This window comes from Pleurotus ostreatus (genome assembly GCF_014466165.1).
Source record: "Pleurotus ostreatus strain PC9 chromosome Unknown scaffold_3, whole genome shotgun sequence".
NCBI classification, from domain to species: domain Eukaryota; kingdom Fungi; phylum Basidiomycota; class Agaricomycetes; order Agaricales; family Pleurotaceae; genus Pleurotus; species Pleurotus ostreatus.
The window spans coordinates 2,938,528-2,962,802 of record NW_023503158.1 but is presented as its reverse complement, the minus strand read 5'-3'; the positions used below and the strand labels follow the sequence as shown (position 1 = coordinate 2,962,802).

The following is a 24,275-nucleotide window of genomic DNA, read 5'->3' as shown; positions in this document are numbered from 1 at the left end:
AAGGGGAGGGGAGGAGAAATCAGGGGCCGATCTTATCAAATACATCACATGATCACTCAATAAGTTAATGCGCACTTCGGCGTCCTCCATCGCATCCTGTTCTCTTCCTTTCATTTCGCGTTCATTTCGCGATAATGTGGTGCAGAGAAGCACTCAACTTCACGCCTTAACAAAGCCAGAAACGAAGTCACAATCTCCATCATGAACGACCCCGAGGTCGAAGCCGAGTCGCTTCTGCCAGTCAAGAACCTCCGCTCCAGATTCGAGCAGCTCGCTGTGCAGGCCAGCGGGAACGACAAGCGCCATTCAATCGCGAATGGCGAGCTGCTGGATCCAGGGAGAGCGGGCAGCCCCCGACCTCGCGCGGCGTCGGGCGGGGAAGCGAAAGGACGACCGGAAGTCCACCATCTTCGGTCTTCTTCATCGTCCTCAGATTTAAGGCCCGAGGGCTCGCCGACGCCTTCCACGAAGAGACCACCCCCGCCGCCCCCGCCTCGAGGCTCGAAAGGGCTGTCTCCTTCACCGTCGCCTAGGCCTTCCCCGCTTATGAGACCCGTGCCCATCCCCGCCGCCTTGTTGAACTTGCCTGCGCTGGAGGGGAGTCAGAGGTGAGTCTCCACGTAAACGCTAAAAGTCGTATACGATCTAAAATCTCCAGTACCTTGCCCTCATTGCCTCCTCGTGTTAGTTCGCCTAGGCCGGGCGTACCACCTCCACCGCCGCCACCTCTGAGCAGACCCAGCGTTCCTCCAAGGCCGCTGAAGCTGCAGCATCAGGATAATGAAGTCCCCAAGATCCATTCTCCTGAATACACCCACTCTCCGGAAGAAGTCATGTCGCCACCATCATTCACCGTTAATCCTCCACCAGCACTCCCACCACGGAAGGCGACCCTCCTCCCGACATCTTCGAATTCATCATCATCTAGCTTCGATTCGTCTGCCCACTCTAGCCGCACTTCTAGCGAAAGCGATCCATTCCCAGCACGTTCTCCCTTTGCATCACCTCCCCGCCCCCCGCCTCGTCCTCGAGTTACTTTGGAGCCTTCGCCATTACCGGGCGCGCCACCGTTGCCTATCCGACGCGGTACGTTAGCGGTCAAAGAGGAAGGCACTCCCCCAGATTCTCCGGCCTCATCCACACCGCGCAAAGTCCTAGGGACCGGCAAGCTCCCTCCCCCACCTACTCGGACTATAGCCGTTGGGGACAAGCTTCCTCCGGCCAAGCGTCCTCCAGTAGGTGGTTCCTCTGATGACGAATCCGATGAAGAAGAGACGGAAACGAAAGGGCTGGATTTACTCCCCGACAGCAGTCATTCCTCTAGACGGCCACCGACGTTGTCATATGTTCCAAGTCGTACAGAGACGAAGGTCCATATGTCTTCGTATACCAATCTCTTTGCGGTGTCGGGTGCTCAATTAGTTATAGCCACGCATCACCACATCAAGATCTACGACTTGGCGACAGGCAATGATCATCCCATCTTTAGCATCGACAACAAGGATCTCGGAGCGAAGGAAGTGAAGGTCACTAGCATGGAATTCCGTGCTTCGAGTTCGACGGCGGATCGCGGATACCTTCTTTGGATCGGGTCGAAGGAGGGGCATATATTTGAGATAGATGTTCGTACGGGCGCCGTAGTGAGGAAAAAATATGCGGCCCATCTACATCCGGTAACATATATCTTCCGATATGGGAGCACCATGGTGTCGCTCGATGAATCTGGAAAAGCGCTTGTATTCACGCCTGAGGCGGGATATGATGTTGACCTGGCTAACACTCCGCACAGAGTGGTCAGAGTCACTGACAAGCAAGATTTCGCTCGATTGATCGGCGGGAAGCTATGGACTGCCTGTCGCAGCGATGCCCATGCACCTGGCACCACAGCGCGAACGCCGATCATACGCATATACGACCTCTTTACTCAAGGGGCTACCGGGCGATCGATGATGCCTTCCGAGCATGTAGGACCTGTCACCTCCGCCACGATCTTGCCCTCGCATCCTGGACACGTGTACGTCGGCCACGAGGAAGGGTACGTCTCGATCTGGGTGATGGAGGCGGAGGATAACTACCCCAAATGCATTGAAGTTGTCAAGATATCGACTTCGGACGTGCTGTGTTTGGAGGGTGTACATGATCGCTTGTGGGCTGGCGGACGGAACGGGACGATCACTGCGTATGATGTATCCTCCCGCCCGTTTGTGGTGACCAACTCTTGGGTTGCACATGTGACGATGCCAGTTATACGCCTTTCAGTCGATCACTTCGGCATTGAGAAGACGCGCAGGCTTTGCGTCGTCAGCGCCGGCAAGGACGATATGATCAAGCTCTGGGATGGACTGCTAGGGTTGGATTGGGTTGGTATGTTGCCTGATCCTCATTCCCTATCGCGGCGGATCTAACTGTCGCAACTCCAGACAACGAACTCACGAAGCATGAAAATGAGTTCAGTACATATCACGAAGCAAAGATCCTCATGGTTTCGTGGAATGTCGATGCGGCTAGGCCTGACATGCTTACCGGCGACGCAGAGAATATCTCCTTCCTTCGAGATGCCCTGACGAGTGTGGATTCTCCCGACATCATCGTATTTGGGTTCCAAGAGGTCATTGATCTGGAGAGCCGCAAAATGACGGCAAAGAACGTCCTGCTGGGCGGGAAGAAGAAACCGGAGGATGGAGGACTATCCGACCGCGTCACCGGTGCATACAAACGCTGGCACGATGCTCTTGTACTTGCTGTCAGAACGGTCATGCCACCCGACGTTCCGTATGTGGTCGTCCTCACTGAGAGCTTGGTAGGCTTGTTCAGCTGCGTATTCGTCAAACATTCGCAACGTCCCCAATTAAAAGACATGTCCATAACGTCGCTGAAGCGTGGTATCGGTGGGCGATATGGGAACAAGGTCGGTCGCTTTGTGTTACATGGCGGCGATAGCGATTGATGGTCGGGGTAGGGCGGGATTATTTCTAGGTTTGTTGTCGAAGACACCTCGTTCTGTTTCATCAATTGCCATCTTGCCGCTGGACAACACGCGTTGCGTCAACGAAACGCAGACATTGGCGCTGTCTTGGAATCGAAAACGCTATTTCCGCCCGCGGACCATCCGTTGGCATACGTAGGTGGTGGTGACGGAGCCATGGTTCTTGACCACGAGCTTGTCTTTGTGAGTTAAATGCTGCATTGTACGCCCAAGGTGATCGCTAACATTAGACGTGTCTCTTAAGATCGGAGGCGACTTGAATTATAGGATCGATCAACGACGTGACCCCATTGTGGCAGCTGTCCGTGCTGGTGAACACGAATCATTATGGGTCCACGATCAACTCCTGAAGGAAGTCAAGTATAACAAAGCCTGTCGACTACGTGGATTTTCGGAGGGTCCCCTGCGCTTCCCCCCGACGTACAAGTACGATCGTCGTTCGAACGAGTACGATAACTCGGAGAAGCGACGGCCGCCGGCGTGGTGCGACCGCATTCTTTGGCGTAGCAATGTGCCGAGTAGAGTTAAGCAGATTCATTACAAACGGTACGAAGCGAACGTATCGGATCATCGGCCCATATCAGCAGGATTCCTGGTGACGCTGAAGAGGGCACAAGCAGATTTGAGAGAGGGAGTCAGAATGAATGTGACGAAGCGATGGAGCGAGGAACATTATCGCCTTGTTGAGGCTGCAAGGGCATTTTACGCCAATCAACTAGTAATATAAACATTGGACTTTTTTCAACGGACTCCTGCAAATACTGTATTTGATTGTATACATAAGCGCACTACATAGTTTCCTCGGATAATTCGCAACCTCTGGATAACGTGGATCCCTTTTTGGCCGCTGGGCCCGTTGGAACGTTCACTCACGATACTGCTGCCCGGTTTGTTTGCATGAAATGATCACTGATATTGTCCTTGTATTGTTCTAATTACCTCCTCTACCATACATATCCATTTCCAAGAAATTTCGTTCTATTCGTTCGTTACTTGCAGTTGGCAACGACATCTTGTCCTGCCTTGATAGCCTTCGCCATGTTGCCCAGAGCGGTGGTGACAGCGGGATCAGTCCTACAAGACACACGCATGAAGAAAATCAGCATCCATCACGATAATCATATAGCTTAGGGTTGTGACTTACCCATCAATGGACTGCAGAGCCGTTTGGGCGTCGGTAAGGCCCTGCTCAACCTGGTCGCGAGCAGCGGCGGGCGCTTTCTGGCCCGTCAAGATAGCACCGGCAATGGTCTTGATACCAGCACCAGCACTGGAGAGCCCAGACTTAGCTGTGGTGACGGCATCAGCCGCGGTTGCATCCCTAGATATCGTAATTCGTGTTAAACGGACGATGATACAATGCGAAGATAGCTTACGCCGTGCTGATCTTGCTAACATCGTTGTTGGTAGCGGCGAGCGCACCGACAATTCTCAGGCGGGCAACATTGCAGGTGAGATTGCCGATTTGTCGAGTTTCAACGACGGGGGCTGCGTGACGCTTGTTAGTCGCGATTCTTGGTCAACTCGTTCAACAGAGAATCTCACCAGCCAGCGCGAAGAAAGCAAAGAAGAAAATAGCAAGGAGTGCGGATGCGTTGAAACGAGCCATTATTGAAGTAAAGTGGGCGAAGGAAGAATGAAAAGGTAGTGGATAGAAGGCGTTGAAAAGAGGAGGTGACACCAGGTCAAAGAAAGGGGAATGAAGAACATCATTTCGCGGCCATGCAACAATTTATATGCCTGCACCTTGTGAAATCCAGTATTGTGGTAGCGACGGTGACCGCGACGGTTTACACAGCATTGATTGATCAGAAGCTATGCCTCGCCGTTAGTGTGCTCGATAATATTTCCCTGATGAGTTAGAATTCTCGACGCGGGTGCAATCAGTGATGGTAGAAGCTTCGTGATGGAATTGAGCATTGCACCCGCGTCTGTTCCCCACCAAGTCAATCTGGGTTACCAAGAAACGAAGATGAACAAATGTCAGTTACCCGCTACATACCTTGTGGCCACGGGCTAATTTTAGCTTTATCACATTGGGGGTGTTGTTACGTAATGGTGATTATTATCGCTGCAAACTAGGAAGTACAAGAGTAATGGGAATACGGGGTTTACCCCCCTCTACAACATATCACCGCTGCGAGAGTTGGTAAGATGACCATCGGTGTTGCCCCTAACTCGGTTGGCACCAACAGTCTGACCGCCTCCCATTCCTATGCTTCCTCCAGATACAGGCGCCTGCGAGCCGCTATGCTGACCGATGGCGTGCTTCTGGTTATGCAAAGTCGAATCGGAGCGATCGCCAATTATGTTATTGTCGCGAGAGTTGCCTGACAGTCCGGTGGAACCACGTCCATCTTCCATACGAAGATTGTTCGACATGTTCTTGCCCAGGGCATCTACTTCGCGTGTACATTCGCCTTGGTTCAACAACTGCTTCGTGACATCGGAATGCGACAAACCCTCGTTTGCATGACCAAGCTTCGTGAATTGCTGCATGCTCATAGGCTCGTGGTGATGAGACTGATGAACAATTGGAGCCTCATGGGTGACGTGGTGAGTAGGAATGACCGTGTGGATGCGGTGACGGTCGATGGCTACCATCGCATGAATATCATAGCAGAAAAGGAGTACTTGTGACTCACTTTCTTTCTCAATAACGGGTTGTACAACGTGGTGGACATGGTGCTGGACATTCTCTCTTACAGTTTCGCCATTGTCAATGACATGACGCTCTTTCGGCGCATGGGTCTAAGATAATGTAAGTCGCAGAAAATGGGCGGAGAAAAAAATGCGCACAATTGTATCCTTGTGCTGGCCGAGTAAACCAGTCATTGCGTGAACGTCTTTGTCGGTACTAACGTGGTTTTCATGAACGTGAGCTGTTGGTACGATCTAAAATAAACAGTAAATAGAAAGTCGCTGAAAGTCGCGTCGGCGTACTAACATTTTCGTGATGGACTTCTTCACGTTCCTGCAAGTCCTTCACCGGCTGCACGTGGTGCTGGACATGGTGGACATGGCGTTCGTGGTCTTTGACGCGTGAAACTTCTTCCGTTTCGATGTGACGCGCATTTTCATGAACCACCGCTAAAGAATGTCGCTCGTAGATGATATGATACATTGACATAAGAACTTACAGGCCAAATGCTTTGAATCCTCCTGAACCTGTCCCGTGGGCTTTGTTAGATGAGAGTCTGTACCTTCGTGGCCAAATGCGTGATGTGCTGGCACGGTTTCCGTGTTACGAGAAACTAAGTGAATGAGTTAGCGCACAATATTGAGACAAAAAAGGATGCGTACATTCGCTTTCGTTCCTTGCATCACGACGATCGGCATCGCGAGCAAAGCCGGCGTCGCTAAGGCCATTGCCACTACCTGAAAAGGGGTTAGATGGCTTGGATAAACCGATGAGGCTGTATTTCACTGACCAAAACCTGAGCCAACATGTCCAGTGTGGTGCTGGTGACCAACTGCACCCGTACCAGCAGTCGTTGCTGACTTGGTGTTGGTGCTGTTTGTGCCCATGCCGGTGGTGTCGTTGAGCTTGCGACTCTGATCGAAGTTGACGCGTGCGCTCTCCGGCACACCCGCGGCGGCTGGCTTTCCGGTGGTACCGGGGCCAGTGCCCGCCTTCAAGTGGCTGCCAGTGGTCTGCTGAGCAGCGCCGTCAGGTTGCACGCCGTGGCGGAAATCGCGGGCTGCATTCGTGGAGTCATTGTGACGAACGTTGCTGCCCGTGTTTGCCATGGTGGCGTTCTTAGAAGTATCGTCGGTGAACATATCCTTGATAACCGTTGAAAGTCCTGATGAAATACGTCAAATGGTGGCCCCGAGGCGGACTGAGAGACGTACCCATTGTGTAAATAGTTTGTGAGGTAGAAGTGTGGGGAAAGGAAGAAAGAAGCTGTGGGCGACGTCGACGAGGACGCCTCCATTATATACCTTTCCCCAATGCCGCTGACGCAGCTTCCGTTCACCGATCCCTTCCTGTCAATGACATCGTTGTTGTGCGGGACATTCCCGTTTAGGAAGTGATTACACCTGATGCGGAAAGAGTTGACACCCGCGCACTAGAATGACGGAGGGCTAACAGTGCTGCATATTATTACAAGATAAATACCTAAATAGGAAACGCGAGGAAGCACTCTAAGACGGAAAGTTGACTTCTACAGGGACATGTACTCATCTGATCCTCTAAGCGCTCTGAATGCGTCTGTAGCTCCGCGATTCCTGAGCGAGCGCCCTTTGGCGATCCCGCCACGCAGCCCAAATGCTCAGAAATACGCAGAGTCCGCACGCGGACATCGTCAAGTACAGTGCGTTGACGTAGCACCCTTTTCCCTCGAGGCAGAGTCGAGATACTGCCGTGGGGAGACCACGGCGTTCAGGGGGCTCGTGTGCGTCGAAGTTGCGGCCGAATGCAATCGAAAAGAGGTTTCCGCCAAATAGGGGAGAAGTGGAGAGATAGCCCCAGTTCTCCGAGAAATGGGCTGAAATAGATGTTAGCACGGCCAAACGTTGGGCTTGGCAAGGGTTGAATGACGCACGGAGGCCAAACCATTCAATGCACATAGCCGGGAATAGCGAAAACATGCTACCGTATCCGAGCCCCAGTATTCCGCTAGCAATCCAAAGGGAATCGATGCTCTCAATGTGTGTAGCCACATATTGCGAAGCAAGCAGCGTGCTCGACACCAGAATCAAGCAATACGATCTAGGTAGCTTGAACCGAACTTTGGTGATGTCCGAAATCAAGCCTAGAGACGACGGGAAGTGAGGATCAGACAGGGTACGAGAAAGTCGCAACGCACCAATGATGATGCGACCGGCAAAATTAGTGATGCTGATGGTGGATACTTGCACAGCCTGCCATTTCTGAGCTTTCACATCATCATATGCCGTGTTGTTGTACGCGTAGAGTGCTTGTGACATGACACCGACATTGTTGATGTCTGACGAAGATAAGAAACCGACATTCGTGAGATACTTTCTGCAGAAAACACTCACACATCAGTCCAGTACCACTCACTGCAAAGAAATGAGGCTATGAGGCAGCGAGGAAAAGTTGCAGCGAATTACATACACATGGACAGCATGCTAAATAAGAGCCAAAAGTCACCGCGTTTCCATAAACCAAAGCCGTGAATGTTAGGCGGCCCCTCTACGTGCTCGTTGTGCGCGCTTAAACTGCGTCGGGTAGAAGAACTTATGGAACGATGATGATAGGTCTCCGGTGACAGACTTCTTGACAGTTCGAGGGCGTTGCCCCCGTCATAGATTGACGTGTCGCTGGGATCAGATTCGTCCGAATCATCGTGGAAGAGAAGGTGAGTTGAGCTATTATCCTCATGCTGGAAGATAACAGCCGCCGCTTCGATAGCGTCAGCGTCGCCGTCCACGACAGGATGTTCATGCGTGTGAGGATCTGCCGGAAGGGGAATAGGCCGGACAAGGAAGAAACCCAAGATCATTGGGAGCGCAGTCCCAATTGCAAGCAACAGCAAGAATGAAGACGTGTCTCCGGGGAAGACGACATGCGCGACAGTGGAGAAGATGAATGCTGATAAGCCAAACCCCGAGATAACAAGCCCCGTAGTCGACGCGCGGGCCCTATCAGGGAATGACTTGGCCGTGGAGTTTACTGAGCTAGTGAGACCGCCATTCCCGCCGGCCCCGGTCAGCCAACTGCACGATATCAATACGGCCAGGTTGAGGGTGGATAGAGCCGTCTCTGACGGAAGTAGTCCTGTATCGAAGAAGTGGCGAATTCCTGCGTAGCCTAGTAGAGAGAATACGAAACCCCCGGCAAGCAGAATACGTGGTCCTCGAGAATCAACTATTCGGCCCCAAACCGGACCGCTGGCGTATACGCCAACTGAGAGCTGTAAATACGACAGGAGTAGGCGACGGGACCCGACGCACCATTCCCTGCCAATCCTATCACGTTCAGTTGTGTATGAGAGAGCCGCAGCTTCGCCCCGAGTTGCGGCGCCCAGGCTTCCTAGCATCAATACGTGGCTCTCAATCAAAGTCAATCACTGCTCACCAGAGAAGACCTACAATCATTGAGGATCTCAGCTCGTACATCGCATCAAGCAACTCACATAGTTTGTGCCCGATGCAACCGAAACCAATAGCGACGCGAACAGAGTAATCAGTCTAGGTGCACTTAGGAGTGCTGGGATTGGCTGGTGGACTGTTGTGGCCATATTTTGACTTGGGAAACGCTATCGCTGGAACTGAGGGTGTGTCGCTGGAGATTCTAAGGTTGCATGACGGTTATGGGCTGCGGTCAAGCTGCGCCGGTCTTGCTGGCTGCGAGCCTAAGCGCCCGCGTGGGAAAACAGTTGCGGGCGCTGCTCGTAAAGACATCTTATTTCAAACAATTAAGCATGAACCTTTGGCGCAGTGGTAGCGCGTGTGATTCCAGCGGCTAGGGCGGTGCGCCCGCTCGCCTCAGAGGAGCATCCACAAGGTCGTCCGTTCAATCCGGGCAAGGTTCAATCGTCTTCTGTTTTGTTTTCTTGCATATTTCCATGTTTTTATGTTCTGTAATAATTTTCAGCAAGACCACTTATCTCCTATCGATCACATGTGCAGCATGCACCGACACTGCGAGACGCCCAACTGTTAACTGGTTAACTGGAGCATCGTTGCATGCAGTAGGCAGTAAAACTCAAATTTGACCCGGAACTCCTCATCGATCACCATCAAACTCATGCCTGAGCGTTCTTCAAGCCCACAGCCCAATATACGCCATTGAGGCAGTTGACTGTTACACGCGCAGGCCATGAGGCTGCCGCGCTGATAAAGAAGGGACTCAACGGAACCAAAGAAACATTGAACCCCCATTTCCCTCCGCCACTGCCGTGATGTCCATAACGTTGACCCTCCCCGTAGAAATTCTAGAAAACATCGACATTGTCACCACCCAAGCCAACCAGATAACCAAACTCCGGCTCCAATTGGAGGAAGCTAATGTGAGTTTCAAACATACATGCGACTCTGTATTGACACCACACGCGCGAACAGGCTTTGAATTCTACGATGACCCAACGTCTCATGGCGGCGGAGGCGGAAATACGATCTTTGAAAGATCAGGTGTCTAAATTGCGCCAGTCGCAAAATGTGCCGAAACCCCAGCCCGTCGTGATTAAACCATCCGCCAGCACGACATCCTTGCGACCGACGGTGTCCAGGAACCCTGCATCTGAGCCTAATATCATCAAAGTGCGTGTTTCGTGCGACAGTGCGAAGATACCGGACTGACTCTGTTTTGCAGGTACAGCCCAGTCAGAAAGCTGACGGGATCGAGCCGGATGTTACTTGGAAGCAGACCCTGAAGAAGAAGATCGAGGACGAGCTTCGTCCGATGGTCAACGATGCTAAGGAGTCCTACGAGACGAAGCTCAAGAAGTCGGATTCTCAGGACACCATCACTCGCTCCAAGGCTTCTATCGAGTACAACACCTCAATGGCAACAATACGAGGGCTAGCATCAGAACAGTTTCAGACGGCACTCGAGAGGGAAAGGCAGGAACGGAGGTGGGCCGCAGGGTTGGAACTGTCTCCCGAATGGGGAGAAGCTTTGATAGCAGAACAGCAATTGCTCCTGACCAAGTTCGCCGCTGAGGTATTTCCTATCCTGGTTTACCCGATTGCTGGAGATGCTTGCTGATACGACGTTTCTCCAAGCGGCGGGCGAGTCAGAATCGCGATTCAAGATCTTCCGCGTCTAATTGATTGCTGCTTCCACTATTTGCCCTTACGACCCCTTCGACGATCCCCATCAACGACCACCATTTCTACACGTACTTAATGATTAATGGTCCACGTTTACTTTACAGTCTCTACGATCAGGCCATCGACCACATACATACCCGCTCAGGTAGCTTGCATCTGTACTGGTATCTCGAGTACATCTGTTCAACAATCATAACGCTTATTCTCCATTATGCTCCGAGCTCGGCTTTGGAGTTCTATGATCATTCAAGTTACGAGACCATGATCGTGCGCAATGCATTATTCTAACAAATGAGGAGAATATCTGGATTGCTCGCGTCCGCGCAGCGCCAGCTGGACCAAGTCCTCATACAACTCTAGTATTGTCATCGTCGTTGCCGTCGTTGCCTACCGCGAACCTCATGGCCGAAGTAGTAAGAGTCCTACTTGTAACCCCCTCAAAGGTTCTGATGTCAATTCGGCGGGCGTCGCCAACATCTCCATCTAAACTCTGACGAAGGTTAAGGAACAACCGGCTCGAAAGCGCGGAATGAAGAGCAACTTGCGTCCTTCGTTCCCCGCGCCATGTGAGTCTCCGTTTGCATCGTTGGAAACGAAAATTCAAACGTACGGGAGGAACAAGTTGATATACTCCGTCTTGTGAGAATGGATATTAGGGAACTTTGTCCTTCAAAAAAGCAGATATACACACCGGCTGAGTTAGGCCGACGATCGTGTTGACGATAGATATGGCTGAAAGTATGGATAAAATTCCATCCTGACCCGATTTCGTTGACGCGAGGGTTACACATACCTAACAGGGCAGCGTAGTATATAAGTCCTGAAAGTATATGAGTTTGAATGGCAAACTTGGGCAGCATCACTCACCATCCTCGTAAAAAGTATACATCATGGAGGAGATGGGGATCGACGAATCTGTCAAGCCGATGAGAGGACGAATCAGAGCCACTACTCACTCTGTGACACTTACAGACGTGAACACCATCGACGGCCATCAATACGAACACAACTGTGACCGTGTGCTGTGAGGATGGTCATCCGTCGCTGGACAACACAAACTACTTACCGGTCTCATAGGTCAATACCGTGATATAGGAGGTCGCTGATGTCGTACGATCGTGCCCGGCAGTTGCGCAACCAGGATACGAAAGCGAGGTCTTTGCGTACTCTGTCAAATCTTAGAACTTCTGGTCAGTAGAACTACGACCGGGTTTAGCCATCCAGGATAGGCGTCTCACAGACATCGTTATGGTATCCTGTGGACATATCCTTGAACCCGAGAACTATTCCAACAACGCACAAACAGCCTAGCATGATCGTTACCCAAAGACGTTGATGCCACAGAGCCCATACTCGGAGCGTCATGATGCCTTTGTACTCCATCATCAAGTCTGTTTCTTAGGCAGATTAGATTGACTAACTTTCTGCCGCTATCACGGCGAGGAGATAACTGTCTGGATGGGAGCGTCAGGCGTCAGGGTTGCTCCCCGCTCCGAAGAGGGAGAGACCCACAGTGAAGTATCGTGTTGAAGATCCGGCACTCTGCTTCAGATACGTTGCGGCTGGTAATCCCTGAACACATTCAGTAAGTGTAGCATTACAAAAAAGGCTGAAAGCAGCACACGGAGCAACGTACAGTGTAGCTCCACCAGGAAGACAACGAGGATGAGATATTTCGAGGCCAAATACAACACCTTCCCGAGGCACCAGTGGGTGCGCCACACGTATTGAACCTCGTCCTGCAAAGTCAAAAAGTAGTCATACACCTAGGAGTACGTGAGCATAGGTGAGTCGTGCTTCGAAGTACAACGTACCAGGATAGCGGCGCTGCAAACTTGGGACATAAACAACTGTCATTTGAGCTGCACTGCACCAGGGAAGAGTAGTCAAACCTGTAATGTACTACCGAACATCCTCTGTTAGGCTACGCGGATCGAGTCAAGAACTAACTTACCGTCCCAACCTTCACCACAAAAAGAACCGAGATATCAATAACGAAACTAGGCATGGAAGTCGTGGGGAGGAAGGGATCGAGCTTCAACGCTCTAATACTGCAGACTCGGACGCCGAAGATCACAGCCATATCCCCCCTTCATTTCACGGATTGCCCCAGAGAGAACCGAAGTAAGCTACATAGCGATCAAATTGCTAGCAAACGAGACATTTTCTGATGGCGAAGTGTTCAAGCCGTCTCAAAAACGTAGAAGTATGAGACAGAAAATCGTTGTCTTGAAGATGGTCGTACGCCCAGAGCTTGGAAGTCCAAACTCGGGTGCTTTCGTATGTTGGTTGCCGCCGTGTATTTCTAGCTGTATGATTCGCATTCATGAATATGCTTCTGTCAATGGAGGAATCAGCAAACATAGCGCCAAGGACTGCCACTAACCGCTTCGCGCCGGCCGGTAGTGCGTTGCACTGTTTTTAAGCGGCAAGTCGGCGCATAGCGTCTGGCAAGTTCTTAGGAGCGCTATGCGATCACTTGAGAGTATTCTCAGCCTGGCACAAGATGGCAAAGCGAGAGGGAGTATCGACGAGATAAGTTCTCAAGCTGTTCGGTCGAACAAGTGATATTATTTGATGGCGTGAGCATGCCTAATCCGAGGTCAAAGGCAAGACATGTTTGGCTTCTCGTAAGCCACGAACAGCGGCCATCGGAGACCTGAGGATACCCAGATCTCAGAATGAACTGATCCTTCGAGAGGATCATTAAGTGAGGTGGAGAGTGCACTCGTCTGATAGCGGAATCAGTGTCGCGAAGAATGGGCTTTGGGACGCTCACCGTGGTCGAGTGGCGTACGGCAAGGCGAGTCCGGTTCTCCTTAGCGAGAGGGGCGACTGCAGGGAAACCTCTCGGTCACGTGTCAGTCGCGCCTGTGACTTTTGACGGTGACATATTCGTGACTACAGTGACAATTGTCCACTGACGCCAAAGATCCACTCTTGAACTCGTACGTCGACATGCCCTACTTGGCCCCTTCCGTATCCCCCCCAAAGTCCCACTGCACTGCTCCGGAAATATTGCAGCCAATGCAAGAAACGCTTTCCTTGAACAAACAACGAGGCACATGCATCAACTTCGATGATCTTGAGAAGATGGATAACGCAAGGATACCGGCAGTCTACGTGAACAATGATGTTGTAACGAGTGCCATGGCTGCAAGACTGGCGACGAGTATGCTCGGACATGTACTGTTCTTGAAGAACCAAGTCCCATTGTGAGTAACTATCTCAGACAGATGCATGTGTCTTATGTTCGTTCAGTCCTGTTTCACAGTTGTCACGTATGCCTGGTGGAAACGTAAGTGGAACTATCGGGATCACGCTTCCTGTCCTTGACGTACGGCCATAGACAACTACCCGTGCCGGCAAATTGCGAGCTGAACTACTCACATCTATGGACACGTTATCATCTCATTTGATAACTACCTTCACGGCGCTATCTACGGCGTATGCGCTGAGAGGATGCAAGTCAACATTTTCGCCTACGGATACCCAGAGGCATATCCTTGCCGGTCGCACCAGTACGACGTATCTGAGCATTCTAGTTGGTCCGAGTATTGGGGCGGCACGAGCGAGGGTTGTATTTGGTGTGGATGGGTTGGAAGTGAGGCACTGGGGGTTGAGAGTTGACCAAGAGGATGAGGCAGAGGAAAGTGAAGAGGAGGATGCGGAGGACGCGGAGCAGGGTTCGGAAGGTGATGCCAGCGAGGAGGGCGAGGAGTTGTCCGACGAAGAAGGACCCCAGGGCAGTGACAGCGACTCTGACTCCGACTCTGTGGAGGAATCCGACGTGCCAACACCCGATCTCCCTCCACGATCTCCCTCTCCTCCCTCTTCACTCGTGCCTACGAATGGATTGAAGCCACCATCTCCTCTGAGCACTAAGGTGATAACTATTTGCGCTAAGCGACCTCACGCCGTCCCTTCGCCATCTATCTCGTTTGAAGACGAACAACAGGCTTTCAGGATCGCAGAACGCAACTTGGCAAGAACACTTGCCAATTCTTCTGCCTGCGACAATGACGGAGGCATGGACATGGCTTCTGAAATGGGTTAGTTCCCAAGCGAATACTCGTGTTCGAAACTAACATGACGTCAACGCTAGCACCGACACAAACACATATCCTCCTTCGCGCCCCTCGTCGTTTCAGCCACCCCGCTTGGATACCTAGACAAAACATGAGCGGGTCTCTTGACGTGATGGTGGACGAGTTCAGAGCGGACTCGAATTTGCCTCCGATCAGCCAATCCCCAGAAAGGTCGCACTCGAACGCGAATAAGAAGACCCTAAAATCAAAGAGCCGTGTGGAAGGAGTGTGGATTAAGGCGCGAAAGGACGTTGACGGGGGGGATGGTCCCGAATCCCGGACGTCGCCGGCAGATGTAGATGAGATGGACGAGATGATATGGTGGAGTTGGGATGGGAAGATAGTGGGTTTCGCGGATTGGTAGCTATAGACGGTGTATCTCCTGTACCCTGGAAGGGACTATCCACTTACAATGTTGTATTATTAGCGCACCTGTCTCGTATAGATGCATAGGCATTGGTTTTGCCGCCCAACTCCTTTATGTTTCCTTGTTCCAGTTGCAGCGGAACGCACACATCGACTCGTCTAAGGAACCAAGCAGTATCTAGAACGTGTTTCCGCTTTTTCTCCGGCTGAAAATAGCGACCCGTCATCAGCATCGACACATAAGGAGCATCTCTACCCTATCAAATGTATACCGGGCCCTTGTATCCGGAACGCACCCGAAGCCTTGGTAGATGTCAAGTCGACGAAGAACAAGATATGCGTCCTCGGTAGGTTCAGATCAGCACAATCTCGACTGAGGCATTTTCTAACTGATTCCAAACACACTTTTCTCCTTTAATACTCGAAAACGGAAGACGTATGCTTTGATTATACAGGGAACTACTGACAAGTTTGTATTACTATGCACTATCCGTTCGATAACTGTCCAATGGGATAATCTACGATGGAGGGAGGCATTCGAAGCCGTCATCAATTATTGCTTTTTCGATGGTGGACCCCAGGATACGTTGTCGTCGTCGAGCATCTGAGCCTATAGAGTGTGAGTACCAGAACATTCCTCAACGAAGAACTGCCATACCGGTCCTAAGGGTACCTTGGTGTAGGACTTCCCTGATGATGAGGTTTGAAGTGAAGATTGTGACGACTTTATTGAATGATTGTGGGTTCGAAGACAACGGAAAGACAGAGGCTGACTACTAACCCAAGGCGACATCGTTGGAAGAACTACTTTGGCTGTGTAGGTCTTTGTAGTCGATGTGGTGGTCTGGAATATTTTGTAAGTGAGACATTTAACACCATGATATTAAGATGCTGACCTGCTTCTTCGTGGATAGGTGTGAAAACATGTTGGGGAGGTGTGTATCAGTGAGGCTAATTCGGGGGTGTCTTAATGATTGACTCCCTCACAGACCTGCGCTTTTAAAGCTAAATTTCTCGAACTGCGGCGAGAAGGAGCCTGCGATCGCACGATAGGCGAACAAATCGATGTGGATGCATTTTGGAGAAGAGCAAGATCGTATCAAGGCTGTGTGGATTCCAAGTCATACTTCATACCTTCGTCAGGCTCAAAATTATTCCCAGAAGGCATAGCTCTCGTCTGGCCGTATACAATCCAGCTTACCTCGGTCTTGGCACGCTTGGCCCACCCTCAAGCGTGCGGGGGCAAGACATTGATGATGAGTATTCCTTGCCCGTTTGAGACTCCCATGTGCGTGTGCATCATAAGTATTTTAGGAGATTCGGAGGGTGACCCTCTATTGCAGTTTGGGTCGAGACCGGTGCGATAGGTACGATGTAACGCTGGAGAATGTGCTGGCGGCGGTATAATTAAATCTGGTGCACGCAGCACTACGCTTCTGGTAGGTGTTAATATGGATGCAATGACATCCGAACGTGTGCTACGGGCTATTTTGAACAAGACAGCGGAGAAATACAACGCACGTAAGCACGGCAGCCATGCTTGCGTTGGCGATAAACGTGAGGAATGCCTCTTATAGAGTGGTGTGAAATTCGAGCTCCAAGCAGGACGCACAAGAAGTCGTCCAGCGCGCTCCGATTCCAAACGGTAGTACTATGCTCGCTGACTTTCTTTTGGCAATTCAATTCTGGGTCATAACACCCTAGGCCACAGCTGAGGCGCAGAACCCAAGCCAATGGTGTCGGCCTTGAAATGTAATGCATTTCCATGTTGCGTCCATCTCTACCACAATCGTGGGACCCAGTACCACGGGATGCCACGGGAGTTCCAACACTCTGATTTGGTATCATTGTTCTGGTTATGTATGTGGGGTCATGTTATAGACCCACTTCTGCCCTGCCCTGGCTCAGAACAGGGAGAACAGACTTTGCTAAGTTGACATTGCCGAAGATAAAGCGGTTTGTCGACAAGCGACAAGTCGCCGCACCGAAGAACCGAAGCTTGCTAGCATAACCTGAACTCCTTCATGGTAGTTATGACGCACGACAACGGCAAGCCTAGTCGCAGTGTAACTCTTCACCGGTCACCCCTTGCCCTCTAGACTCTGCGTAGACCCCTAGTGCACGGATTATCGAGTCGTGGTTTCAAGTCCAACCCCAAGTCTAGGGACGTTCGGGGCAGTCTGCACCTAAAATGAGTGCTGCGTATCTACCGGTGCACACTGCATGTCCCGTTCGTCAATGACCCCAGTAGTCGCTCTGGACAAGTTGATGTTCCCGGTGGTTGTGGTTCACGAGTGGCGCTGCTCCATCCACGCTTATAACTGTCGATGGAGCAGGGATTACAAATTATATCCGAGGCACATATGAGCGATGCTGCGAGGGGTCATCCTTGGTCATGCTGAGATCACAAGGTATGGCGAGGAGCAACCGTGTCCCAGAGTCGTCATAGACACCCTTGGCGTGAGTGCCGTTACTGAAAATCGGCGCGTTCAGGAGCACTGGAAATGTCTCACCTTCGAAACTCCTCCCCTTCTCGTAGCTTCCACATCGATGAAGCGGTTATTATATTGGATATAGGCAATACATACCCACAGGTAAATCCCTCAGCCGCGCTATTTTTGAATGCCAAGAACGAAGGGAGGAGGAGACTTAGCATCAACGCCCCGTCGAGACGCGACGTTTATGTATCGTGTTGTACGGCGAGGAAGACTAGATGGGCGGGCACAGGGATAAGCGACGTCCACCATGTCAGAACCTCGGTAAACAGCGACATGTTCACTGACCGGGAAACTGAGTACACCGAAAGTATTTTAAGGCCTGAAACGTGACTTGAATTGTGCGATGCCAGTACGAGATGGTGACATGGAACGCCAAGTGCGCAGCACGATCATCAACGGGGTTGAATAACAGTTTGTATTGAGCGGAATGGCGTGTTCGACGTCGAGGGCAGAATAATTCACCATCACAATGTCGTTAGGCACTGCCAAGTTCATGGGTATTTCACTAGCCGTTGATCCAGAGGTTTCCGGTGCAGCCGTGTGACCCTTTGCTGAATAAGAACGAGGAGCTATCCAAAGCCGCGTCTCCGGGTGTTGCAATCACCGTGCTAGAGCGGAGAGTTGAATATGTGGATCGATTGCGGAGCGTGGGGCAAAGAGACGGGTCATGGTGATAAAAATGAGGATGGGAGTGAGGCTCGAGGAAATGAGAAGGAAATGGCGCTGAAGAGGAGAATATTTTCCCTCGCAAGGCTGGTACCTTAAACTCTCCGGCCACTCGGCTAAGTTTCGAACCCACAGTAAGGATACAGAGTAAGAGGTTGTGCTATCACACTACCGCCGTAAGTTGAGGGGGGAAACCCATTCACCGTACCGAGTTTGAATAGCTTGCCATGGCTTTACCTCTGGGCTGTAAGTAATGATCGAGGAAATCCATTTATAGATTTAGACCGCCAAGGTGCCAAGTTGCCAAGGTGGGTGAACTGGGAGGTAACCGTTATTCCTGTTCAAAAATAGTGTAGTTTGCTCACCCTCCGCAGCGCCTTGACAGCCTCTGGAATGACAGGAAATCCCACCAACCTAAGACTCAAGGTGTCGTGTGCGAAGTTTGGTCTGTGAATGGCCCCGCAGAGCTATAAAATGGAGTAGGATGTTTGTTAAACCTCAGCTCAAACTACCTAGCTAATCCTCGCTCTGTTCGTTAGCAAAGCTACTCAAAAGCCTCTTCGCTCACCAAATCGACTTATCAAGAAATGCACTTCAACAAAAACTTTTTGATATTTGTCGTCGCTGCTGTCCTCACTGCTGCGAACGCACGCCCTGTAAGTCTATTGAAGCAAATTTTGGATCGCAACTCATGGTACCCTCTGAAGGTTATCTCTAGCGGGTTAGTTGAAAGAGAGAATGTCTTCTTGAGGTCCTCCCAGCCTCTGGAGGTTCGAAGGCACGGGGATTCTGGCTCTCGTGGTCGTGGCCGAAGCCATTCGCGCTCCGGCATTGTCGCCAGGAAGCATGGTGACTCTGGGTCTCGAGGAAGGGGGAGGAGCCATTCTAACTCTGGCATTATCGCCCGCAAGCATGGAGATTCCGGTTCTAGGGGAAGGGGTAGAAGTCATTCGCGCAGTGGCCTTGTCGCTCGTAAGCATGGGGATTCGGGTTCGAGAGGCAGAGGGAGGAGTCATTCTAACTCCGGCATTGTCGCTCGAAAGCACGGCGACTCTGGTTCCCGCGGACGCGGACGTAGTCGTTCGACCGCTGGCATCGTTGCTCGCAAGCATGGGGATTCGGGGTCGCGAGGCAGAGGGAGGAGCCATTCTCGCTCTGGTCTGGTCGCTCGCAAGCATGGAGACTCAGGCTCCAGGGGCCGAGGCAGGAGTCACTCCCGTTCTGGCCTAGTAGCTCGAAAGCATGGCGACTCTGGCTCTCGAGGTCGCGGCCGTAGCCGCTCAACTTCTGGTCTCGTCGCCCGCAAGCATGGTGATTCGGGTTCCCGTGGGCGTGGGCGTAGCCACTCCCGCTCCGGACTTGTAGCTCGTAAGCACGGTGATTCCGGTTCCCGTGGCAGGGGTAGGAGCCACTCCCGCTCTGGCCTTGTCGCTCGAAAGCATGGAGACTCTGGCTCTCGCGGGCGCGGACGCAGCCACTCTCGTTCGGGGCTTGTAGCTCGTAAGCATGGAGACTCGGGTTCTAGGGGCAGAGGAAGAAGCCGCTCAAGCTCTGGTCTCATCGCCCGCAAGCACGGTGATTCGGGATCTCGTGGGCGTGGTCGCAGCCACTCTCGTTCGGGGCTGGTAGCTCGCAAGCATGGAGATTCGGGTTCCAGGGGTAGAGGGAGAAGCCACTCCCGCTCTGGTCTTGTTGCTCGCAAGCACGGTGACTCTGGGTCTCGTGGACGCGGACGCAGCCACTCCCGTTCTGGACTAGTTGCTCGTAAGCATGGAGATTCGGGCTCTCGAGGACGTGGCCGCAGTCGCTCCCGTTCGGGCCTCGTTGCTCGCAAGCATGGAGACTCCGGGTCCCGTGGACGAGGCAGAAGCCACTCCCGCTCTGGTTTGGTTGCACGCAAGCATGGTGATTCTGGCTCTCGAGGACGTGGACGTAGTCGCTCCCGATCAGGCCTTGTTGCCCGCAAGCATGGTGACTCTGGCTCTCGTGGACGTGGGCGCTCCCGGTCTTCTTGAGCTCGGAAAATAATTTGTGAAAGAACTCCTTGAAATCTCTACGAATGAAATTTAGTCTCCGGACTCACATATAAAATCCACAAAAAACTTGTTACTGTGTTTTGGTGAATGGAATGTTGTACGTTACTTGTGTCGGTTCTCGGCTTGTCTTGTACTAGTACTACAAGGAATGACTCAGTTGGATTTTGGCTGTAAATCGGACAGAAGCTTTCGGACAGAAGCTGTCAGTGACCGAGTCGACCATGCAACCGCAAGTCACGTGGACGGGAGCTCTAGCTGTTCAGAATCGGTCATGTTCAGGCAGCAGGCTCACCGAGGGTCACTGCCGTCCAGCATATCATCCGAGTCCTCCAAGCCCAGTAGATGGTGGGCTGTAAGCAAGTCTTTGCTATATAACGCGAGACCACCACCACCCTTCCTTTTTGCCATTTATATGCGCGTATAAACGCCGCGTAGACTCATGTCGACCAATAACGACCAAGTTCAGGGGGGCATGGTGCCTTTTCCGGGCGCGGAGAATCACAATCCAAGAGGTGAGTTGAGAGGACTACTAGTGGACGTTGAACTCAACAATCCCAGGCGCGACGTCGGCATTCTCAGTCACGCCTACTGCTAGATTATCTCCAGGTGCGCCACATCTCCGTCCAGGGGACTTCAGCTGACGGGAGGAATAGCGAACAATACACCTCAATCGGTTACGCCTCAAGGGAGTCCTGGGGCTGGGGGATCGCGTGTCCTTGCTACGGAGTCGAGGAGCAGTTCTCGTGAGTATTGCCCCATCTCAGACTACGCTCGTCGCTGATCCCTTGCAGCGAAAGCGCTTACCAACTCCTCATCGAAGGAGTCGAAGTTAACGTCTTCAGACAAACTGTCTGCTCTCCCGGCATCGCCCCCAACTCGCCACAGAGCTCTTCGACGAAGTCTTGATGCACCAGCGTCAACTTCTTTGCCTGCGATCACGAATAACGAGCTGTTCAAAGACGCGTCGTTCACGTCGCTGCCAGCGAATGGCACGTTCCCTCGACAATCCTCTGCCGAAGGAGGGACGCCGAAGCAGAGAATATCATCAGAGAGCGATCGTATATCACTACCTACGTTCCACAACGTCCGCCAAGGCAAGTAACCTTGGTAACTCACATAACATCGCTGACAACTTTTACAGCATTCTCTCGGTCGGGAAGAGCGAGCGATCCAGCTGGGTCTCCAGCTCTTCATCCGAATGACCTGCGTTCGCAGAAAGATCTCCCCTCCTCGCGCTCGGCCTCTCACTCTCGGTCACGGGCCGCATCTCCTCTCCGATTCCTCCAGAACTGGGCTGCAGGGCGCCGGGGGTTCCACATACGCGAAGAGCCGTTCATTCCTGTTGATCCTTTCCAGGCGAAATTCAAATTTGGCATACCAGACCTATGTCCGTCTTGGTGCTTCTTCCGTGACCACCCAACAGACGAAGAAGTGGGCCTCGACGCAGAACACCGCCATTTTGAACGGCTGGATTATGCTTGCGAAGATACGTTACCTACATGCTTGCCTTCTCGATCTTCCCTCGAAGCTGCGTTCCGGAGCGCCAGCAACTTCTTAACAGAGACGTTGCCTCGCATCCTATACCTATACCTGCTCCTCCGGCTCCCGGCACTATATTTCTCTCGAGTAGCAAGGATATTCCGGGACGCGGAGGTTAGCAAGCCTGATATCAACAGGATGTGTGAAGGGGGGTTGTTGGGTAGTGGGTTTGTCCCCCATACCGATCTGGCGGCGAGCGGTGGAGCTGCTACAGAGCTAGGCAGGAGAGGTGTAGGAGATCCACCAGCCAGCGGGGCGTTAGCGGCCGGTGTAGGCTATACCGCGCACATCAGCGCCGCAGCGGCAGCAGTTCCTGTTCCTTTACCTTACCCAGAGGAATGGTCTACGCCGTTAGTTTCCCCCGCATTGGTGCGTTTCAAGAATTCGTGGGAGGTATTTATCGATTCTCTACTTCGGGAGTGGAAGACTCTCAACCTTGTTTCTGCCTTATTATTATCGTAAGTCACCTTGGATTTACGGAACGTCCACTGTGCTCACGCACACTTACTCTTATTAGGGCAATTATGACAATGTTCCAAGTCCCGGACGCAGCTTACGACCCTATTACACGGACGGCAGCGCTTATCTCCATGATTTGCGCGTTGATGAGTTTGACTTATGGATGTATCTATATCGTGAGATTTGGGACGATGAGAAGCATGTACCGGGCTTCGAGGTGGGCTGAGGTGCGTCTCTATTTTATGAAGGCGTCGATGACTTTTCTCAATGTCCCCTAGGAAGCACGCAAGACGTATACGGTCATATGGTGGAACGCTTGGATTCTATTGGCCATGCCTGCCGTTTGGCTTGCTTGGTGAGCATCGTATGCCTCTCGCGTAGGATAACGTATTAATCTTCTCTCTATCAAGGTCATTGATCTCATTCATCGTATGCATCCTCTCCTTCGTCTGGCGGACGGGCTCGACTTTGGATCCTCACGAGCGCGACCCGATGACCCCGCGCCAGATACTGGGTCCGAGAATTGCGATTACGGCGATCCTGGTGTTGGGGTTGATATACTTTGTGCTGATTATCAACACCCTGAAGAGCTATGGAACGCAGAAGAGGCGGGGCGAGGTCGCTGCCAATGCCGGTGCTACTGCTACTGGGGAGCGGGTCGAGGGTGATGCCAACAATAGCCACAATAATTTCGGGGAGAGGAGAGGGAGGGAGCGTCAGAGGAGCCATAGAAGGCATCGAAGGCAGGAGGGGCCACACAACATGATGCGTGAGCGTGGTGGTCCAGATGCTAGCCCAGGCGGCAATATGTCACCTCCCTCAGCGCGAGAGGCGAGGGGTCCTAACTCAGGCAACAATGTGTTGGGTTTGGGCTTGATTGATGTTGACGAGGTGAAAGGTGTTGACGATGATCCTGTCAAAGAAGGTGCGAATGTCGAGGTGCTGGAGAAATAACCTGAATGACTGAATGACCCACGTACTTATTCGACGAGGACTTTTTTGACGACCTGCTTTTGTGCTTTTTAACTGCTGTAACTCGCATGATCCTGCGCATACCACTGACATACTGATGTACACGCAATTATACCAATCCAACCATCAATATTACTGCATGATATCTGTGTATGTGGCCTAAGGTGCTTGGGATCAAGTCTCCACTGTCGGAAGGCTGGCTCAGGCTAGGGGCTCGTTTCACGTGATGATCCGCCTCAGGAAACATCTCGAGTCGGGACTTCCGTTACCTCCACCTCCGCCTCCACTTCAGTTAACGATGCGCTCGACAACAATCCGTCTGGCACAATCAATATCCTCGAAGCCTCTCAACCTGACTGAGGCCAGCTCCACGCTCCTTCCCCCCAAGCCGTAGGGTTATATCTTTCCACCGTTTCACTTGCCATCGTTCCTGACCTCTGTTCTGATCGTAGGCTATTCCGAAGACTCCTACGAGCACATAGGGTTCTGCCTACGGAAATGAGGTCGCTTGGCGATGTCTATGTTAAAGCAGGTAGGTGGAAAGTGTCGAATTGCACCCCTGACCTTCATTCCGATACTTTTGCAGAATTTCGGAGACACAAGGATGTGACCAACCCCGTGCACATCATGGGATTTTTGTCCCAGTGGAAGGTGTACCTCGATCAACTACCGAGGGGCTCAGATGGGAGGGACTTTGCGGGCAAGAAATTAGACCCTACGCTTGTGGAGAAGGTGTGTCTGCTTGCCGACTTGATTACGCGGTGGTTGATGCGGGGTATCTTAGATGTCGGCGGAACAACTGGGGCAGCTATACGAATTCATGCATGCTACGAAGGATGTGTGGAAACCCGCTTCTGAGGCCTAGTCATCTCATACGACCATTGTATCGCAACCACGCTAAATTCCTATCGTAACACCA

The 24,275-nt window shown here is 52.0% G+C and overlaps 12 protein-coding genes and 1 non-coding gene across 13 annotated transcripts; 8 read left to right on the top strand and 5 right to left on the bottom strand.

Moving 5' to 3' along the window:
• Positions 1 to 201: 201 nt before the first annotated feature.
• On the top strand, positions 202 to 3,713 carry PC9H_005615 (uncharacterized protein; the record flags this gene model as incomplete). Its single annotated transcript, XM_036775178.1, has 5 exons — positions 202 to 608; positions 659 to 2,364; positions 2,421 to 2,908; positions 2,960 to 3,169; positions 3,231 to 3,713. 5 exons carry the CDS (start codon positions 202 to 204, stop codon positions 3,711 to 3,713), a joined length of 3,294 nt encoding a protein of 1,097 aa, XP_036633680.1.
• A 262-nt stretch (positions 3,714 to 3,975) lies between these two features.
• On the bottom strand, positions 3,976 to 4,595 carry PC9H_005614 (uncharacterized protein; the record flags this gene model as incomplete). The annotated part of the gene is made up of 4 exons (XM_036775177.1): positions 3,976 to 4,060; positions 4,131 to 4,307; positions 4,363 to 4,474; positions 4,532 to 4,595. 4 exons carry the CDS (start codon positions 4,593 to 4,595, stop codon positions 3,976 to 3,978), a joined length of 438 nt encoding a protein of 145 aa, XP_036633679.1.
• A 512-nt stretch (positions 4,596 to 5,107) lies between these two features.
• Positions 5,108 to 6,845, bottom strand: PC9H_005613 (uncharacterized protein; the record flags this gene model as incomplete). The annotated part of the gene is made up of 8 exons (XM_036775176.1): positions 5,108 to 5,583; positions 5,632 to 5,737; positions 5,786 to 5,881; positions 5,934 to 6,076; positions 6,127 to 6,240; positions 6,290 to 6,364; positions 6,418 to 6,792; positions 6,842 to 6,845. 8 exons carry the CDS (start codon positions 6,843 to 6,845, stop codon positions 5,108 to 5,110), a joined length of 1,389 nt encoding a protein of 462 aa, XP_036633678.1.
• A 338-nt stretch (positions 6,846 to 7,183) lies between these two features.
• PC9H_005612 (uncharacterized protein) lies at positions 7,184 to 9,198 on the bottom strand (the record flags this gene model as incomplete). Its single annotated transcript, XM_036775175.1, has 8 exons — positions 7,184 to 7,479; positions 7,537 to 7,746; positions 7,801 to 7,941; positions 7,997 to 8,017; positions 8,073 to 8,864; positions 8,912 to 8,986; positions 9,036 to 9,045; positions 9,094 to 9,198. 8 exons carry the CDS (start codon positions 9,196 to 9,198, stop codon positions 7,184 to 7,186), a joined length of 1,650 nt encoding a protein of 549 aa, XP_036633677.1.
• A 185-nt stretch (positions 9,199 to 9,383) lies between these two features.
• Positions 9,384 to 9,492, top strand: PC9H_005611. Its single transcript has one exon. It is a non-coding gene; the product is annotated as a tRNA-Trp (tRNA).
• Positions 9,493 to 9,861: 369 nt separating this feature from the next.
• PC9H_005610 (uncharacterized protein) lies at positions 9,862 to 10,667 on the top strand (the record flags this gene model as incomplete). Its single annotated transcript, XM_036775174.1, has 3 exons — positions 9,862 to 9,969; positions 10,022 to 10,219; positions 10,272 to 10,667. 3 exons carry the CDS (start codon positions 9,862 to 9,864, stop codon positions 10,665 to 10,667), a joined length of 702 nt encoding a protein of 233 aa, XP_036633676.1.
• Positions 10,668 to 11,078: 411 nt separating this feature from the next.
• Positions 11,079 to 12,576, bottom strand: PC9H_005609 (uncharacterized protein; the record flags this gene model as incomplete). Its single annotated transcript, XM_036775173.1, has 12 exons — positions 11,079 to 11,280; positions 11,343 to 11,368; positions 11,424 to 11,464; positions 11,526 to 11,552; positions 11,600 to 11,647; positions 11,703 to 11,741; positions 11,799 to 11,909; positions 11,971 to 12,102; positions 12,154 to 12,186; positions 12,245 to 12,304; positions 12,369 to 12,498; positions 12,547 to 12,576. The coding sequence occupies 12 exons, from the start codon at positions 12,574 to 12,576 to the stop codon at positions 11,079 to 11,081; spliced, it is 879 nt and encodes a 292-aa protein (XP_036633675.1).
• Positions 12,577 to 13,690: 1,114 nt separating this feature from the next.
• Positions 13,691 to 15,184, top strand: PC9H_005608 (uncharacterized protein; the record flags this gene model as incomplete). Its single annotated transcript, XM_036775172.1, has 4 exons — positions 13,691 to 13,947; positions 13,994 to 14,030; positions 14,082 to 14,784; positions 14,838 to 15,184. 4 exons carry the CDS (start codon positions 13,691 to 13,693, stop codon positions 15,182 to 15,184), a joined length of 1,344 nt encoding a protein of 447 aa, XP_036633674.1.
• Positions 15,185 to 15,739: 555 nt separating this feature from the next.
• Positions 15,740 to 16,112, bottom strand: PC9H_005607 (uncharacterized protein; the record flags this gene model as incomplete). Its single annotated transcript, XM_036775171.1, has 4 exons — positions 15,740 to 15,796; positions 15,845 to 15,910; positions 15,968 to 16,030; positions 16,083 to 16,112. 4 exons carry the CDS (start codon positions 16,110 to 16,112, stop codon positions 15,740 to 15,742), a joined length of 216 nt encoding a protein of 71 aa, XP_036633673.1.
• Positions 16,113 to 18,937: 2,825 nt separating this feature from the next.
• On the top strand, positions 18,938 to 19,580 carry PC9H_005606 (uncharacterized protein; the record flags this gene model as incomplete). The annotated part of the gene is made up of 2 exons (XM_036775170.1): positions 18,938 to 19,071; positions 19,112 to 19,580. 2 exons carry the CDS (start codon positions 18,938 to 18,940, stop codon positions 19,578 to 19,580), a joined length of 603 nt encoding a protein of 200 aa, XP_036633672.1.
• A 408-nt stretch (positions 19,581 to 19,988) lies between these two features.
• On the top strand, positions 19,989 to 20,378 carry PC9H_005605 (uncharacterized protein; the record flags this gene model as incomplete). Its single annotated transcript, XM_036775169.1, has 2 exons — positions 19,989 to 20,057; positions 20,109 to 20,378. 2 exons carry the CDS (start codon positions 19,989 to 19,991, stop codon positions 20,376 to 20,378), a joined length of 339 nt encoding a protein of 112 aa, XP_036633671.1.
• Positions 20,379 to 20,825: 447 nt separating this feature from the next.
• PC9H_005604 (uncharacterized protein) lies at positions 20,826 to 23,338 on the top strand (the record flags this gene model as incomplete). The annotated part of the gene is made up of 8 exons (XM_036775168.1): positions 20,826 to 20,898; positions 20,945 to 20,992; positions 21,040 to 21,129; positions 21,178 to 21,480; positions 21,528 to 22,383; positions 22,443 to 22,611; positions 22,663 to 22,739; positions 22,795 to 23,338. 8 exons carry the CDS (start codon positions 20,826 to 20,828, stop codon positions 23,336 to 23,338), a joined length of 2,160 nt encoding a protein of 719 aa, XP_036633670.1.
• Positions 23,339 to 23,654: 316 nt separating this feature from the next.
• ACN9 (acetate non-utilizing protein 9) lies at positions 23,655 to 24,221 on the top strand (the record flags this gene model as incomplete). Its single annotated transcript, XM_036775167.1, has 4 exons — positions 23,655 to 23,746; positions 23,809 to 23,888; positions 23,943 to 24,088; positions 24,141 to 24,221. 4 exons carry the CDS (start codon positions 23,655 to 23,657, stop codon positions 24,219 to 24,221), a joined length of 399 nt encoding a protein of 132 aa, XP_036633669.1.
• Between the last annotated feature and the right edge of the window lie 54 nt (positions 24,222 to 24,275).